Here is a 17,036-nt window from a genome sequence, read left to right as displayed (position 1 = left end):
CAATTATGTTTTGTATTAACCCCTGTTTTCACTGAATTTTATCGTAGCGAGTTGTTTATTTCTCCATGTGATGATGCAATGCCTTTGCTGGCAAGGCCTAGTGATTACAGTGCACTGTGTCTTCTGGTATGGGCTAGAGCAGTTTTGTTACTTTCATTGATCTGTCTCTATCTTATCCTTGAATTTGACAATATGAAAGTGACTGAGGTATGAGTGATGCTAGTAATGCCATTCCTTATGCAGTCAGTCCCTGCTATGAATGGTGTGAAAATGTTGCTCATAGGGTCGGTTGGTGCATGCATTGCAGTGGGCTTGGCAAACTGATATGTAATAGCAACGTCTGGCTCGGTGAGGAAAGCAAGGGGAAACTACCTCACTCCTCATTTCCCTAGTACGCCTCTTCAGTGATGCCTAGGCCATCTGTGACAGCTGATGGCAGAGCTGTTGAGGATCCAACCAGTCGTAGGGCTGAAGACTGAACATACAAATACATGATGATGTAAATATTGTATATTGTGCTGTTTTTATTTCTGTCATGTCTCTCTTTTGTTTTTTCATTTGTTCCTTCATTCTTTTTCTTGACACATTTTTAGCTTGTGTTATGTAAATTACTTCAAATACCCCCCCCCCCCCCACTTTCACTGAAGATGGCTCAAACGAATCAAAACATGTTTGAATTTGATTAATTTGATTACTCCATCTAATGATGGAATTATATGATGTATTGAATTAGGAGGATACTCTTAATTTTACCTTTGTAAAGTGAAAACCGTCAATACGGAATGATACTAATATCTTGTAAACAAAATATAACAAATTTTATAAAACAAGAATTTTTATGATATTGAAAGAAGAATAAAAAGATAACTTCGGACAGAGTAGTGTGTATAAAATCACCTGTGAAACTGTGAATGTTTTCACATTGGACAAACTGGAAGAGAATTTGAGATCAGATTTTTTTCAAGAACACCTGGTGACACGTCGGCTGCATAAGCATTTACATATGACACTGGACATGAAATATCAATTATTCAAAATTCTCTCAGTTTTACACACACACATAACCAAAAGGGATAAAATTGAACAATAAGGCCACCAACTAGGACTCAAAATAGATAGAGGGATATGGAGTTCTCAATAAACATTGGTAAATCACCCCATAATCCCCACTGGTATAGGGTGGAAATAATTGCACACCACCAGGCAGTATTGTAAGCCTGCGCGAGGTCAAAGAACACGGCGATCAAGTAATCTCTCTAAAGAAAGGCCACAGCCGCTTCCTTCCAACTCCTAGCCCATTCCTGTCCCATGGTCGCCAAAAGACCTATCTATGTCAGTGTGACGTAAAGCCAATTGTAAAAAAAATTAACAGTGATAATTGAATAAAAATGTTTTCTGGTATAGAAATACGGGTTTCTTCCAGTGATACTACTATTTTAGTGTGCATACAATATATTATTATTTTCTTGAAAAATATAGAAGCCCCATTTGAAGTTTTGATTATTATTTATTTTATTTTTTTCATTTTAAATTTTTGGCATGTGATTGTTGCTTTGGTTGGCATTATTGTGTTAATGCATAATGTTTTGGTCACCGTTTCAGTCATGGTGGATTGTGTGGAAGGAGAGTGAATTTGTCACTTCAGCTACATTAAGGAGAAAGAAGTTGTGACATAAATTTCAAATTGCTGGTTTTACACAAGGCAAAATGTACTATTAATGTACAGGCTGCAAAAAAGTTTGAGTATAACATATAATGGTGGATAGTGGACCTGTAATTGTTTTTAGAAATTGCAATTGTGTTTTGTAAGCTTTTGATAAACATAAAATAGAGATTTCCCTCCCCCCTTCATAATTAAATTATGTGTATGGGAAGGTTTAAGTACACTCTGGGCCCTAGCATCCATATATATTTTTCAAGAAATCCTTTGAAGGCTATATGCTTCACCCTGTGGAGTGGAATTCCTGCCTGTTTAAAAGCTGCACAGCTACACAAATCAATATTAAATACCTTTAAATTTTGGTTCTTGGTAGAATACTCCTGAAAGGCATTTCGTAGCATAGGCTGATGGTATTTGCTACAAGGGGGGTGGGGGATCAAGTATAAACTGGATTTAATTTCTTTTAAATTCATGTATTGAAGAACACAAGGCAATTACAATTTATTTTTCCACATAGTTTCCTGCTTTGGAAATGCATTTGTTCCAGTATGGGCAGCTCTTTTTGATGCCCTCATCGTAAAAAGAACAGGGTCATGTCACCAGGCAGTTGCGCACAAAGTCTTCCACACACTCGTCATCTTCAAATCATTGCCCTCCTAGAGCTTCTTTAAGCAGTCCGAACAGATGGAAATCGCAGGGCGATAAGTCCGGACTGTAAGGACGACGATCGAGTGTAGTCCAGTGTATTTCCTGTAGCTTGGAGACAGAGCTGCAGTATGGGGCCGCGCATTGTCGTGGATGAGGATGCCCTGTCGAATCGGTTGGTCTCGTCTTTTGCGGTGATATGCAACTCTCGCCTTGTTCAACAGCTTGCAGTAGTAAGCAGTATTGATAGTGCGTCGCTCGTGCAAAAAATCAATAAGCAAAATGCCTCGCCGATTGAACAAAACGATTGAAAGAACATTGCCAGCTGACAGTCGAGTCTTACCTTTCACTGGTGCTGCCTCCCCTTTCCTCCGCCACTCCTTACCGGCTTTCTTGGATTCGGGAGTGTAATGGCGGACGCATGTTTCATCGCAGGTGATGATCCGACTCAAAAATGTATCACCTTCTTCCGCAAACTTTGTTGTAAGCCTCTGACAGACCTCCAAACGTCTCAACTTCAGATTTTCAGTCAAAAGGCAAGGGACCCATCTGGAACACACATTACGGAACTGTAGGTCATTTGTAATGATTGATTGACAGCTCTCATAACTGATTCCGACTTGTTCTGCAATTTCTGATAATCTCGCCCATTGATCGTCGTCAATAGTGTCTTTAACCGCACAGATGTTTACGTCTGTAATGCTGGTTCGAGGAAGGCGATCGTGTCGCTGATTTTCCACACGTTCTCGCCCTTCCTTGAACTTTTTATGCCAGGCAAACACACGCATCCTTGACAATCTTTGATCACCAAACTGTGCAGTCAATCTCTGGCAAATTTCCGCCGCTGTAACTCTCTCATGAGCAAGAAATCTTATAATTGTGCATTACGCAGTGGAGGGGTGCACCTGTTGCTCCGACATCGTGAGCGTTATTGATGAAACGGGGAGAAATATCTAACAACACGCTCTCCCCACTCCTAATGGTCCTGCCTAAGCATAGCAGAAGTGCGGGGCCAGTCCTACCAACTGTTGATGTTCAGGAACAAAAATTCTGTTTGTATTAGATTAACCTTCGTTTATTGGCTTAAATATAAGGCACTTGTTTTTGTGTGTGTTAAAATTTACTAATAAAAACCGTAATTGTCTTATATGCGCAGCCTAACATTTAAAGACTCGTTTTTGTAAAAGTCCATTTGTATCATTCCCCAACTGTATTGGTTTGTGCGACGGGAGTTGCCACCACACACAGCAGCTGAGCTCAATGTTACAGATAAACTGAATCAAATCAAAATCATTTAACACTGATCTGCATTAGGGCAGTCGCCCAGGTGGCAGATTCCCTTTATTTTGTTTCCTACCCTTTTCTTAAATGATTTCAAAGAAATTATTAAAATTATTGGAATTTTTCCAGTTCATGAATCTAGTAATCCTGGTGAGGGTCCCATACACTTCAACCATGCTCTAGTTGGTGTCTTATCAGAGACTTATGTACCCTCTCCTTTACATCCTTACTACAACCCCTACACACCCTCATAACCATGTGCAGAGATTTGTACCCTTTATTTACAATCCCTTTTATGATTACCCCAGTGAAGATCATTCCTTATATTAACACCTAGATACTTACATTGAACTCCAAAAGGAACTTTCACCCCATCAACACAGTAATTAAAACAGAGAGGACTTTTCCTGTTTGTGAAACTCTCAACCTGAATTTTAACCCCGTTTATCATCATACCATTGCCTGCTGTCCATCTCACAACATTATCAAGGTCATTTTGCAGTTGCTCACAATCTTGTAATATATTTATTAGCCTACTCTATACAGAATAACATCATCCACAAAAAGCCTTATCTCTGATTCCACTTCTTGACTCATATCATTTTTATATATAAGAAAACATAAAGGTCCAGTAATACTGCCTTGAGGAATTCCCCTCTGAATTACCGTATAATCCTGAATACCACCTGCCACCGAATAAGACCCGCACCCTAAATTTTAGACGGCAAAATACGGAAAAAGAAAATCAAATAACTTGCATACCTATTTAATTTTCTTCAAATATGCCACAAATATAAATTCAAACAGCTTACAATTAATACAATCATCACAAAAATCGTAAATTAAGTCGGTACAATACTCAGATCATTCACAATTCACAGTCATCTGAAGTTTCACCATAGGAACTTTCGTCACTGGCATCTTTCCACAAATAGTCGTCCTCACTACCATCCACTGAATTTGAATTTCCATGTTTCATAAAGCTTTTGGACACTAGATCATTGGGAATAAGCGCTCATGCGGTCTTGATCCAGCTACATATTAGTTCCACTTCAGGCCTCTTCATTCGTCCGGTTGGTGTTAACGCGTGATCACCATCAGACATCCATTCGGTGTACAATTGTCTCATTGCAGTTTTGAAAGGCCGGTTCACTCACACATCCAACGGCTGTAGAATAGAAGTCCTCCGGGAATTATCGCAAGATCGGATTTTCCTTTCCTTGTTTCTTTTACGGCGTCGGTTGTATGTCCTCGGTAACTGTCCAACACGAGCATGTTTCGTTTTTGTAACAAAGCTCCCGGGTGACATTGCCAAACGCATTTCACCCAGTCCTCAACTAACGCACTGTCCATCCAGCCGGACTCGTGTTCTAACAATAACACCGGGCGGCAAGTTTCCGTTCGGAAGTATTTTCCTTTTCAGAACCACACCTGGAGGGAGTTTGGTTCCATCCGCTAATACGCACAACATTACCGTGTGCTGTTGCTTTTCGTTACCACCTGTTCTGATGGTTACACTTTTACAACCCTTCATAGCCACTGTATTTTCCATCGGCATTTCAAAATATACAGGTGTCTGGTCAGCATTCCTGATTTGCAAAAGGAAATAAGAATTTTGTTTCCTCAAATGAATAATGTGACGCTGAAAGGCCGTTAATTTTTCTTCATATGCCCCAGGGAGACGTTGTGAAATAGACGTACATCTCCGAATGCACAATCCCTTTCTTCCATAAAAGTTTCGGATCCATCCACGGCTTGCAGTAAAACCCTGTGTTTTGAGTTTTTTGGAAATCTCTAGTGTTTCAGTTGACACATTTCACTAGAAAAACCATATGCTAACTCACGTTTTTGTATCACAAATTTGTGGAGTCGTTCTTCAATTTCTGGAATCACTGCACTCCGCCCGCGGAACGCTCCGCGATTGCCGTTACTGTTTAGAAGTTTCTCCTTTTTCCGCCAATCACGAATACACGATTCATCAATATCGTACTTTCTGCCAACAGCACAATTTCCGTATATTTCAGCTTCGCTTACAACTTTTAAATTTCTCATGCACATTAAATGACAGCAGACGCCGTTTTAAAACCATCGCTTACTATCGAGACAGCAGTTTCACGGGACAGATACGGAACTCGAATGTGGGCGAGGTAGACTTCAGTAACCAACAGTCTCGACTCTCGCAAAGTACGATATTCCATGAGATCAGCTATTCGCGCACCCAGCATGCCCGCAACACTTGTGAAACAAATGACGATCGAGCATCCGCAGCAGCGGATTTCATATTTATTGCATATTTACCCATATTCTTTGATTTACCATATTTCATTACCTTACATTATGCGTATACATGCCACTGTAACCGTATTCAGAAAAATTGATCTTGTTTTCTAGAACGCAACTAAAACACAATAAGACCTGAATGCCCGTGTAGATGTGGTATATTGAATACAGTCACCATATTAAAATCTGTTTCAATACTCCATGTAAACGTAGTAAATACGATAGTTGGGGCAAAAGTCATGGCAACTAATTTTTTTTCCTTGAAGATACCAGTACGGTTGGAAAATGTGACATATACAGACGAAAGGACAAGGTGTTAACTACGTATGTGGACAATGAATAGCACTGAAATGTCGTAACACATTAATTTATTACGGTTGTATAACGTGCAATATGGCCTTCCCGGTGCAAAAGAATGACAACACAGTACACATAAAGTTGACATGACAAACCTGGGCCTAAGGACCCTCAGGTAGTCACCTGCTACTGACACCACACGCTGCCAACGATATGGGGGACCCTGAATACCATCTGCCTCAGCATTTGCCGCACCATGTGTGAATAGGGTCACCTGTTGGCGCACATCATTAGCAATGTCCTCTCGTGTTGCAAACCGCCAACCACATAGTGATTCCTTAATCTTTCGAATGAGATGAAAGTCACAGGGCGAAATGTTGGGAGAGTACGGTGGGTGCTCTAATTCTTCCCATCCCCAACATTGCAGTAGCTGCCCTACACACTCTGCTTTATGTGTTTTTGTATTGTCGTGCAGGATTATTGCACTGTCCACAAGATACGGACGTTTCTTCCGAACACCACGTCGTACCTGTCCCACCAGGAAGTCCCTGTAGTACTGTGCGGTCACTGTTCTGCCATGTGGAACAAAGTGTCAAACAATGACACCCCTGACGTCATACGTGACGATTACCATCAATTTGACTGGGTAAGGATTCTGACGGACCTTCTGCCTCCTTTGTGATCCAGCATGTCGCCACTTCGCAGACTGACGTTTCAGTTCTGGTTCGTATGCCCTGGCCCAAAATTCATCGATGGCGATTATTCGTGACAAGAATTGATCACCGTCCTGTTGCCAGTGTGCAAGGTTGTCGGAGCATATTGCATAGTGCACCCACCTTTGAACTTCCGTCAGTGCATGCAGTACCTACCGCGATGCGGTTTTGCGTAGTTGCAGCTCATTACGCAATATCCTGTGGATGGTGCGTTTCTCAATGCCACTTGCCCTCTCTAACTCCAGTCCCGTCCATCGTCTGGCTTCATCCAGGAGCTGCTCGATGACGGCATGTGCCACGTCAGTCCGCACACTGACAGGTCGTCCCGGACGTTGCTCATCACTGGTTGACACACGTCCTTGCTGAAACTTTTCCTACCCACCGTGCTACTGTACGGTATGGTAGGGCTTCCACTAATTCACTGTGACATTCCATCGCATTTCTCCCTCGGAGAACAGCTATTTCGATGTAAGCACGCTGCTCAACACAGGTTACGTCCATCTTGCACAACACTCACCAACTGACTGATTTCACAGCCCTCGCTGTGATACTACCAGCTATCGCAGAGCCATCTGTTGTTCTGCATACACACTATGGCTGGAGAACTTCCACAAGACTCATATACGTTTGTGATCCGTTCACATATCTACAAGAAAAAAATAGTTGCCATGACTTTTGCTCCAATCCTCGTATTAACAGGAATGAACGGCTTGAATATGGCCTGCACCCAAGATTTAGAACGAATGTTTTGGGGGAAAAGTGCAGGTGGTATTTGGGATTATACGGTATTACGGGGTCAGATAGCCTCGCCTACTCGTAATTCTCTGAGATCTATTTTCTAGAAATATAGCAACCCATTCAGTCACTCTTTTGTCTAGTCCAATTGCACTCATTTTTGCCAGTGAAATTCCTTGAGCTTCAATATTTATTTATTTATTTTTCAATTTATAGCTTGTGACCTATTGTTTGTTTTTTTGGTTTGCATCATTCTGTTAATGTATTGTGTTTTTGTCACTATTCGGTCATGGTAGATTATGTAGGAGGAGAGTGTGTTTGTCTCTTCAGTTAAAAAATGGAGAAGGAGGTCATGACATATAATTCAAATTGCAGCTTTTGCACAAGGCAAAATGTACTAATAATGTACAGGCTCCAAAAAAGTTTGAGTGTAATTTATGTCGTTGTTGGTGGAAAGATGAAGAAAATTTAACATTACCGGCACATAAGGAGAAGCATTCAGAGGATGAAAGATGCAGAATTTAATTATATTGATGGATTTACTACTAGATTCATGGAGGAGAAACTAGACTGGGGTTATCAGATAAGTCTCAATGTTATTAGAATGAAGGCTTTGCAGGTGGCACGTGAGTTAAAAGTTCTGGTGACTGATTTTAAGGTGAGCCTGTGGATGTAAACAAATGGTACAGTGTTCAGGACTGTATTTACGACATTGCGTTGTTGTTGTTGTTGTTGTTGTTGTAGTTGTGCTGTGCCTACCATTTGATTATGTTGATAAATGTTGTCGCCTATGAGTTTAATATAATAAAACTTTTATTCTTAGATTTACCATAGAGCTTATTAAATTATCTTAGTTATAGGAGAACATGAATATGTTGTAATTATATTAAGTAATTTGTTTCGTAAATACCTTCCTAAAATTCAGGATCGACATATGCGAGGCTGTCTTATATTTGGGCCATGTGTTATTTGTTTCAAGAGTCTAGGGTCTATTTAATTTCTTGAGCTGGAAATACAGTATGTTGCTGGATGTGATCTCACTGAAATGTTTTGTGTACCATGATTTTTGCATCTAAAAAACAGTAGTTTTATATTTCCTTCAGCTTCATTGCAATCTTGCTTAAATTCCTGAGCTAGGACAAAAATCAGATTTGGATATATTCAATATTACAGCACTTTGTACTGAGCTTGTCAGGTAATAACTATATATTCACTATGACAAGAGACTACTGATTGAAGTGAAAATGTGAGAATGGAAAGTACATACATTAGTAAACTCCCCACACAATGAAGTATCTGTGCACTTGACTGGTGTAAGATACGTAAACTTTTTTTACAAAAAGATTGTTACTTCATAGACAAATTTAGCGATGTGATGTCGCGTGACCTCTGGAGAGGCCTCAAGCAGGTCTTTCAAGTTGAAACCATGGGCGACCTGCCCATCTGGATGTTCGATGACAGTGAGGTAGGGAGAAGGTTCCTTGAAGAACTGCATGGGCAAATTTATTACTAGGATTTGTTTTGGTTTTCTGATCCTAAAAGGTGGCCAGCCCTAGTGGTAATGAGGGTTGTTAGTCTGTCTTTCCTCTGGACACAAGGGGCGCATGCCATTTAAAAGGCAAGTGAGCGCTGTCTGTCTAGAGGATGGTTGTCATATTTCGTGTTGATTATTTAAACATATCAGCATTTCACTTATTCTTAAGACAAAATATAAATATAAAAATCTGGTTATGAACTGAAGCACAAACTAATATGGAAGAAAGAAAAACAGGCAGACTGATAGACAGAAGGAATTGGCAAAATAAACTCGACAAAGAACTTTCAAATAGATGTAAATGATTGCCATGAGCTATTTATACATGTAAATAACAGGTCTTCCAAAATGCCAAACTTTGATTCATATCAAAGTAGGCCTATTAAAGTATTACTTTTATGCTAGTAATATCAGTGTCTCGCTTTCAGTAAAGAAAATAAAATAAAAATCATGAACTAGGGACTGGAATGATGATGATAGTAGTACTATTAATGATATGGGTAATACATCCCTTTTAACTAATGCAGCTTAGATCAAAGAACAGCACGTCAACCATTTAGCCATGGAGCAAGACAATAATAATAAATCATCATCATCTTGACTCTGGAGGCCCTGGAATGAGCTACATTTCTAACAGGGTCTCTCTATCTTGATTCTAGTTGCTATGGAGTGACAGTTGCCACTAAATTCTTCATTATTGCTCTGAAGACAATCCTGGTTGCAGGTTCAAAGTATATCAACATACAATAAGTATTACAGGGAGCCTGTTCCATTCTGTTTTATTGAGATACATACTGTTGTTAATGACGTCTTCCAGTGTCCTTCCCCGGGCTGCAATATCCAACCTTAACATTGCCATTCATGGAAGGAAACCAAATCAGCTGCTACAAATGATAGCTTGGGTTGTCCATCATGGTTACACAGTTTTGGGTCACGTGATAGGTTCCTTAGAAGATGGGACCTAAACCAGTTTTCAAAAACTTGAGCTGTCATTTCACAATGGCTATCAGCTTGCAGTTTCAAGTGTTTTTAGCCAATAAATAAAGACAATTCTCATCCCAGCCCTCGCTGTTTCCAGTATGCAATACCATAATATGCTTTCCTAGCATTGTTGGTACCTTCTGTATGCAATTAAAAGCTTCATCATCCCATTTTTCCTTCACAATTTCATGAGTGTCTTAGCAAGTTTTGTCTAGATGGACAGCTCTGCACCTGTCTGAATGCAACTTCTGGAGATTGTCTATGAATTTATATCGCCAAGTTACTTTTCTGTCAGATTTCATTAGAGACTGTTTTTTTCCACTCAGAATACAGAAACTAACCCAAAGTTTAATAACAGCTGTTGTAGCCTAGAGGGTTTTTTAATTTATTTTTGTCATAAGGAAAGCCACATGCACTTTTCAAATGCCTTAACAGTTCCTGAACGGTTAGTGACTTACCTTTAGTAAAGAACTAGCTGATGTACCCGTGCTTCGCTATGGGATTCTCAGAAAGACTGACTTGGTGGTTTTCCTAACTGAATTCAACATAGGTCATTACAAAAACGTCAGTAGGAAAGTAGCGATTGAAAGCAATGTTATCATATAAAATACTCTATCAAATGAAAAACCGCACACTTTCTCACTTTCAACGAACAGTACTACGGTGCCGATCTAAGAGTCCAAAGTTCCCGAGCTGGAATAACCAGGTCGCAGACTGCCGTGAGCACTCCTCGGTCATTATTCCGTTAAATATTCACACTACTCATTCCAATCAGTGCCTCAAAGTAGGGATTGAATAGCTCGAATACTATGATGAACCAGTGTGTTACATAGGCCTACCATATATATCAGAAAATGTATGAACCAGAGGAATGGCATGCTAAAGAAGAAAGTTATTTTACTCCCCAGCTACTTCCTGCCAATATACAGGCAGGCTGTTACAGTCGGTACGACCAGGCGAATTGCCTGTGTGGTTAGGGGCGTGCAGCTGTGAGCTTGCATCCGGGAGATAGTGGATTCGAACCCCACTGCCGGCAACCCTGAAGATGGTATTCCGTGGTTTCCCATTTTCACACCAGTCACACCAGGCTGTACCTTAAAGCCAAGGCCGCTTCCTTCACACCACTATTCATTTCCTATCCCATCGTCGCCATAAGACCTACCTGTGTCTGTGCGACGTCAAGCAAATTAAAAAAACCTCGGTACGCTGCAGTAATCATATCTATCGGGGATGAGAGGAAACAGAAGACAAAAAGCACATCACAACAAACAATGGTCAGTGTAATGTTATTGTTGATAAAGTTTATGAGCTTTCTATATTGCAGGCCTTGACATTAGTTTTCTTTCGACTCTTTGATATTAGGGTGTCCTACAAAATTATTTATATCGTGGACTGTAGTTCCTTATTCTCAGACTTTACATACCGATTTTCACTAAATTCTCTTTACCCATTTTCTCGTGACTTGGCGCTGATATGGACTTAGTAAAAAAATCAGAATTCATGAATATCTCTGATTATATGCGGTACGGTAACAATGTATAAGACATAAGTGATCGGAAATTTAATAACTTCTTACATAACTACTACTAACGACATAACTAAAGTTATGTTAGTTTTGTAGTATTTATCGATACGACCACTAATAACATAAATAACTTATTTGAGAATTACATTTCAGGCCTTCCCCTAAACTACCATTTGACTCAACGTGAATAAAATAATTTGTAGCCTAGATTGCAGTGGTTCATCACCCGACATTACATACGGATTTTCATTAAATTATCTTCAGCCGTTTTCTATTGATGCGTGTACATACATACATACAGACAGACAGACAGAAATTATGGGAAAGTAAAAAAAATGCATTTCCTTGTAACTGTGGACATCACAGATACAGAAATATCATTCATTTCAAATTCTGAGCAATGCACAGGCAAAACACTTATTTTATATATAGATTACATTTCAGGCCTTCCCCTAAACTACCATTTCACTCAGTGCGAATAACATTATTGACAGCCTAGATTATAGCGACCTATTCCCCGACTTTGCATACCATTTTTCGTGAAGATACGACCACTAATAAAATAAATATTTGACAATTAAATTTTAGGCCTTCCCCTAAACTACCATTTTTCTCAGTGTGTATAGCGTATATTGTAGCAAATTATTTCCCATCTTTGTCTAGTGATTTTCATCAAGACACGACCACTAATAACATAAATATTTGAGAATTAAATTTCAGGCCTTCCCCTAAACTACTATTTCACTCAGCATGATTAAAATAATTTACAGCCTAGATTGTAGCGGTTCATCACCCGACTTTACATTCCAATTTTCATAAAATTCTCTTCATCCATTTTCTCGTGATACGTGTACATACATACAGGCAGACAGAAATTACGGAAAAGTAAAAAATGCATTTTCTTGTTACTGTGGACATGACCGATACAGAAATACCATTCTTGTCAAATACTGAGCAATGTACAGACAAAATTCTTATTTTATATATATAGATTTATATACCTTGGATCTCAGCAAGTCACAGCAAAATTCATCAATTTTATTAAAAATAACCCTATTATTACCACACTTTATCGGAGTTGTAGGGCCCCTTTGTACAATTTTCCTAATAGTTTTCCTGTCAAGTTTCAAAATTTTATCTGTCTCTAAGTGTTATACCACTTGCCTACGTTGTTCCCCGTAACGTATTCGTATGGAGGGGATACTTTGTTTACTTAAAAGTTGTAGTTGCCTTTCTTTTCTTCACAGAACTACTTGTACTTCTAGGTTGGGTATCACTCGTGGGCACGGAGCCAGTACTATTTGGTCGAATATCGCTGGTGCTTGGTTGAGGATCGTTTGTAAGCGCTGGTAGATTTCATTTCCTCTCTTGTAGTGTATTTGTTTCCAGGTTTGATTCCCACAACCTACACATTATTGCAAGCTAAGTGAAAATCAATACACTTTGCAAATATTCATTATTGAAGCTTATATTACAAGACTTTCAAACAGCAAACAAAGCATGTGCGAATTGTGTGAGTGAAATAAAGAGATTGATGTCTATTCAAATAAGAGGTGCATTGGCAACAGAGTTGTGAGGATTTCTGTTGGGGAATGAGAAGTTCTGTTTTGAAGCCCACTATCATCATAAATAACCCCCTGCTCGGCAAATGAGGGGGCAGGAGATCAGACGTATGCAGTTTTCTTAGCTGCCGTCTGGGGATACGTTCGCTGTCCCAACTTTATTGATGTTATTTGATTATAAGCCATACGATTAATAGTGTAATCCACCATTATTTATTTACTGGGTACTACTATTACATGTGAATCATCCAGTATATGATTAATATTTTCTTCTGTTTCATAGAATTGCTGAGATAATTGAAGCCGAGACTGAGAATTACATGAAAATGGACCCAGATCCATTTGATGAAAGACATCCATCAAGAGCTGACCCTGACTGTGCTTTGGGACATATTTTGAAGGTGTTGTTTCGGAAGGATAATTTCATGACAAAAGTAAGTAAATATTTATCATCATTTAACCGTATCCAGTTTTCTGCGTGTGGTGCTAGAGCTCTCTCCACTTATGTCTATGCAAGTACACTTCTTCTTATTCTTCTTATTTAGCTTTACACAATTCCACTCCTCTTCCTTGCAGATAATCTTTTATTTCTGTGATCCGTCGTGTCCTTGGTCTGCCCCTAGGTCACTTTCCCTCCAGATCTTTGTTGAACCATTTTCGTGTTACCCTCTTCAGATCCATCCTCTTCAAGTGACCGAACCATCTCAAGCTTGATGTTGCTAGAATTTCATTGAATGGTTTCAGTTGGATGTCTTCGTGGACTTTTTCGTTCCAGATCTTGTCTCGTCTCGTTTTCTGCAGCATTGACCTCAGGAATTTCATTTCAACAGCCTGGAGTCTGCTGTTATGCCTTCTGTTGATTGTGCAAGTTTCCAGACCATATGTGGTTATTGGTACAAAGTAGGCCTGATACGAAGTTTTCTTAGATATTAAAGGAATTTGGCTGTCCCAGAGGAGGTTCCTGACTTGATGGTACAAATTAGCTCCTTTCTGAATCCTATTGGTTATTTTATCTGAGCAATGGCCATCTCGAGTTACAATGCTTCCAAGGTATTGAAACTGATCAACTTCTGCTACCTTCTTTCCATCCATCATAATATTCATACTTCTTTGCCTGCTAACCTTCATGGCTACAGTCTTCATAGGGCTAAATTGTAAGCTGAACTCCTTAAATTGGTTATTGCAGGCATCTAGTTTCTGCTGTACTTCATCCTCTGTGGAACCCCAAATCACCACATTGTCTGCAAAAGCCAATGCCTTGAAATTTTGTCCATTATAGAGATGAATAGCAGTGGTGACAATGCACTGCCTTGTTGCACTCCCTTCGAAGTAGCAAACCAATCTGAATATCCACTCCCTATACGGACACATCTCTGACAATGGGTATACAGTATTTTCACTTTCTGAAAAAAGAGTGTTTGGAAAGTTTCTTCTAGATATTATAATTAATTAATTTTTTACTCTTATAATCTTGCTGTTGCTTGTGTATTTGGGACTTCTTGAAATTGTTACAGTTAGTTAATGACTACTTACGAGACAACTATTGGGCTCGAGCTGGGAACTCTTCTAAAGATTCCCGTAAACTGAATATCGCTGTATGCCGCCTTATGTTAGACCTTATGCCAGGTCTGGAGACTTCTGCAGTATTCCAAATGGTGAGTAAAACATGTTTATCATCTATCCATTCTCTTTAACATTATCAAAACCGAATATTTTAATGCCTTCTCATTACATCTCTGTATAGGCCAGGGCACATGTGGTTTGAATATGCGTGTATCTAGTGCACTCTTTTTGTATGGATGTTGGCAGTCTGTTCAGATGCTTTATGTGTGCTTGCCAGTTTCAAACCTGACATCATGCAGTTTGTTTTGCTGTCTTACCTTATATATACCAAATTAGTAAGAAACACAATCATTGAAGAAGGCACCCTGGTAAGAGAGGAAGATATATTCATAGCCGAATCTATGCTGTATATCGCCGTCTCAGAGAAGACAGTGGTAAATTCTTTAATTTATCTATATGCTTGCAGCCTCCTTTGATTAATTTCTGTATTATATAAAGAACAGTGTAATGCATAAAAATACAAATATGAGGCATGGAATTGCACTTGAGGGGTTGTTGGCAGTTACCGTATAATTCTGAATACAGTAAAACCTCGTTAATTCGAAGTCGTTGGGACTCAAAAATCGGACTTCGAATTACGTGATTTCGAATTAACCGCCAATTCGCAATTCAGAAGTACCAACCCTTGCCGCGTTACAAAATATTCTAAGGCATGCAGTTAACCTTGATTCACAGTTTATACCTTTCAAATGCCATGAAAAAAGAACTATTTCCAAAATGTATCCAAGAAGGTGCATTTACAGTATTCAAATAATGCACTCGGATATCTCACTGGTAAACATAACCTCACGCAACGAAAGAAAGAAAATAAAGCACGATTCAAAGACGAGGAGAAATCTATGCTCGCTCCCATGTGCAAGTACTTTATTAATTGGATTACTATACTGTGTGCATTTTAGATGCCTTGTATTTACACAGAAAGTACCCGATGCCCTTAAAATCGAACTTTCCTATGACTATCCTTGTACGATTTCCCGCCATGGCACTTCTCTCGTACTTCAGAAATGTAAACACTTGCCGCGTCACGAAGTATTAATACAACTAATACATGCAATCACCTCGATTCACAGTTAATCCTTTCAAATGCCATGGAAAAAAACTAGTTCTGAAATGTATCCAACAAGGTGCATTTACAATGTTCAAATAATGCATTTGGATAAATCACTGACAAACATAACCTCACGCAATGAAAGAAAAAAATCGCACAATTCAAAGACGAGGATAAATTATGCCGGTTCCCCTGTGCAAATGCTTTATTTTTTGGATTTCTTTACTGTTTGCATTTTTATTATATATGCTTTGTACTGGCATGGAAAGTGCCCTACGCTCTTAAAACATTGTGGCTTATCGAAGTTTCCTTTGGCGAGAGGATAAAGTATCTCGCTTCCATGTGCATTGCAACGCACTACTATGACCCCCGTCCCTCACACTGTACGATTTCCCGGCTGGCAATTTCTCCTTTAAAATCATAAGACCGTTTGGGCTCGCATTAAAATAAAGCAATGGAGTTTCACCGGCAATGACAATATTGTTCGGTGCCTACTAATTTATTATATTTGCCACGTTTTTTCGTCAACTGTCGGCATCACCAGTGTTCGCGGATTCTGTTTTCCCGCACACTGCCTGTTGCGTGATATTACGGCGTTGCTTAAAAGGTTGAACACAAAAGAATTCCGATTTCATTCAACTTAGTAATCATGAAGCGCACTGTAGACCCACCGAAGTAAGTGTACGTGCGATAAGCTACCCCTCCATGTTCCGGAACGCACGTTCTATTATGACGCGGAGTGGATAAATTTCGAGTTGAAATTACTCTGTAACATACTATTGTTTTAAAATGTAAAGACAGTTTCGAATTAAAAGTCTGAATTTCGGTAATGGGGCCGACATTGTACTTCGAATTACGAATTATCCGTATTTCGAATTAAACAATTGAAATAACTTGCAAAACTGTATCTCATATTTCCGGGAACGAGAGCTTCTTCGAATTAGGCGGGACTTTGAATTAACCGATTTCGAATTATCGAGGTTCTACTGTACCACCCGCCACCAAATAAAACCCACACACGTGAATTTCTAAAGACAAAACTTGGAGAAAGATAAAATACATTTTTATTTACCAATTTTTAAAATTTCTGCAAATGTGGCACAAACTTGCTAATTTAAAACACCTTACAAGTGATAAAAAGATGCCTCAATA

General features: G+C 39.3%; 1 protein-coding gene across 3 annotated transcripts in view; it reads left to right on the top strand.

Moving 5' to 3' along the window:
- mahj (LisH and WD40 domain-containing protein mahjong) overlaps nt 1-17,036 on the top strand; it is a 460,349-nt gene that overhangs the window by 41,232 nt on the left and 402,081 nt on the right. For all 3 annotated transcript variants that reach the window (XM_067136681.2, XM_067136682.2, XM_067136683.2), the window contains exons 3-4: nt 13,497-13,647; nt 14,728-14,868. In XM_067136681.2, coding sequence (XP_066992782.2) covers nt 13,497-13,647; nt 14,728-14,868 — 292 coding nt within the window. The remainder of the gene's footprint in view (nt 1-13,496; nt 13,648-14,727; nt 14,869-17,036) is intronic.

This window comes from Anabrus simplex, chromosome 1, assembly GCF_040414725.1.
Source record: "Anabrus simplex isolate iqAnaSimp1 chromosome 1, ASM4041472v1, whole genome shotgun sequence".
NCBI classification, from domain to species: domain Eukaryota; kingdom Metazoa; phylum Arthropoda; class Insecta; order Orthoptera; family Tettigoniidae; genus Anabrus; species Anabrus simplex.
Note: the sequence above shows the minus strand (reverse complement) of the source record. Positions and strands in the feature narration are given on the sequence as shown.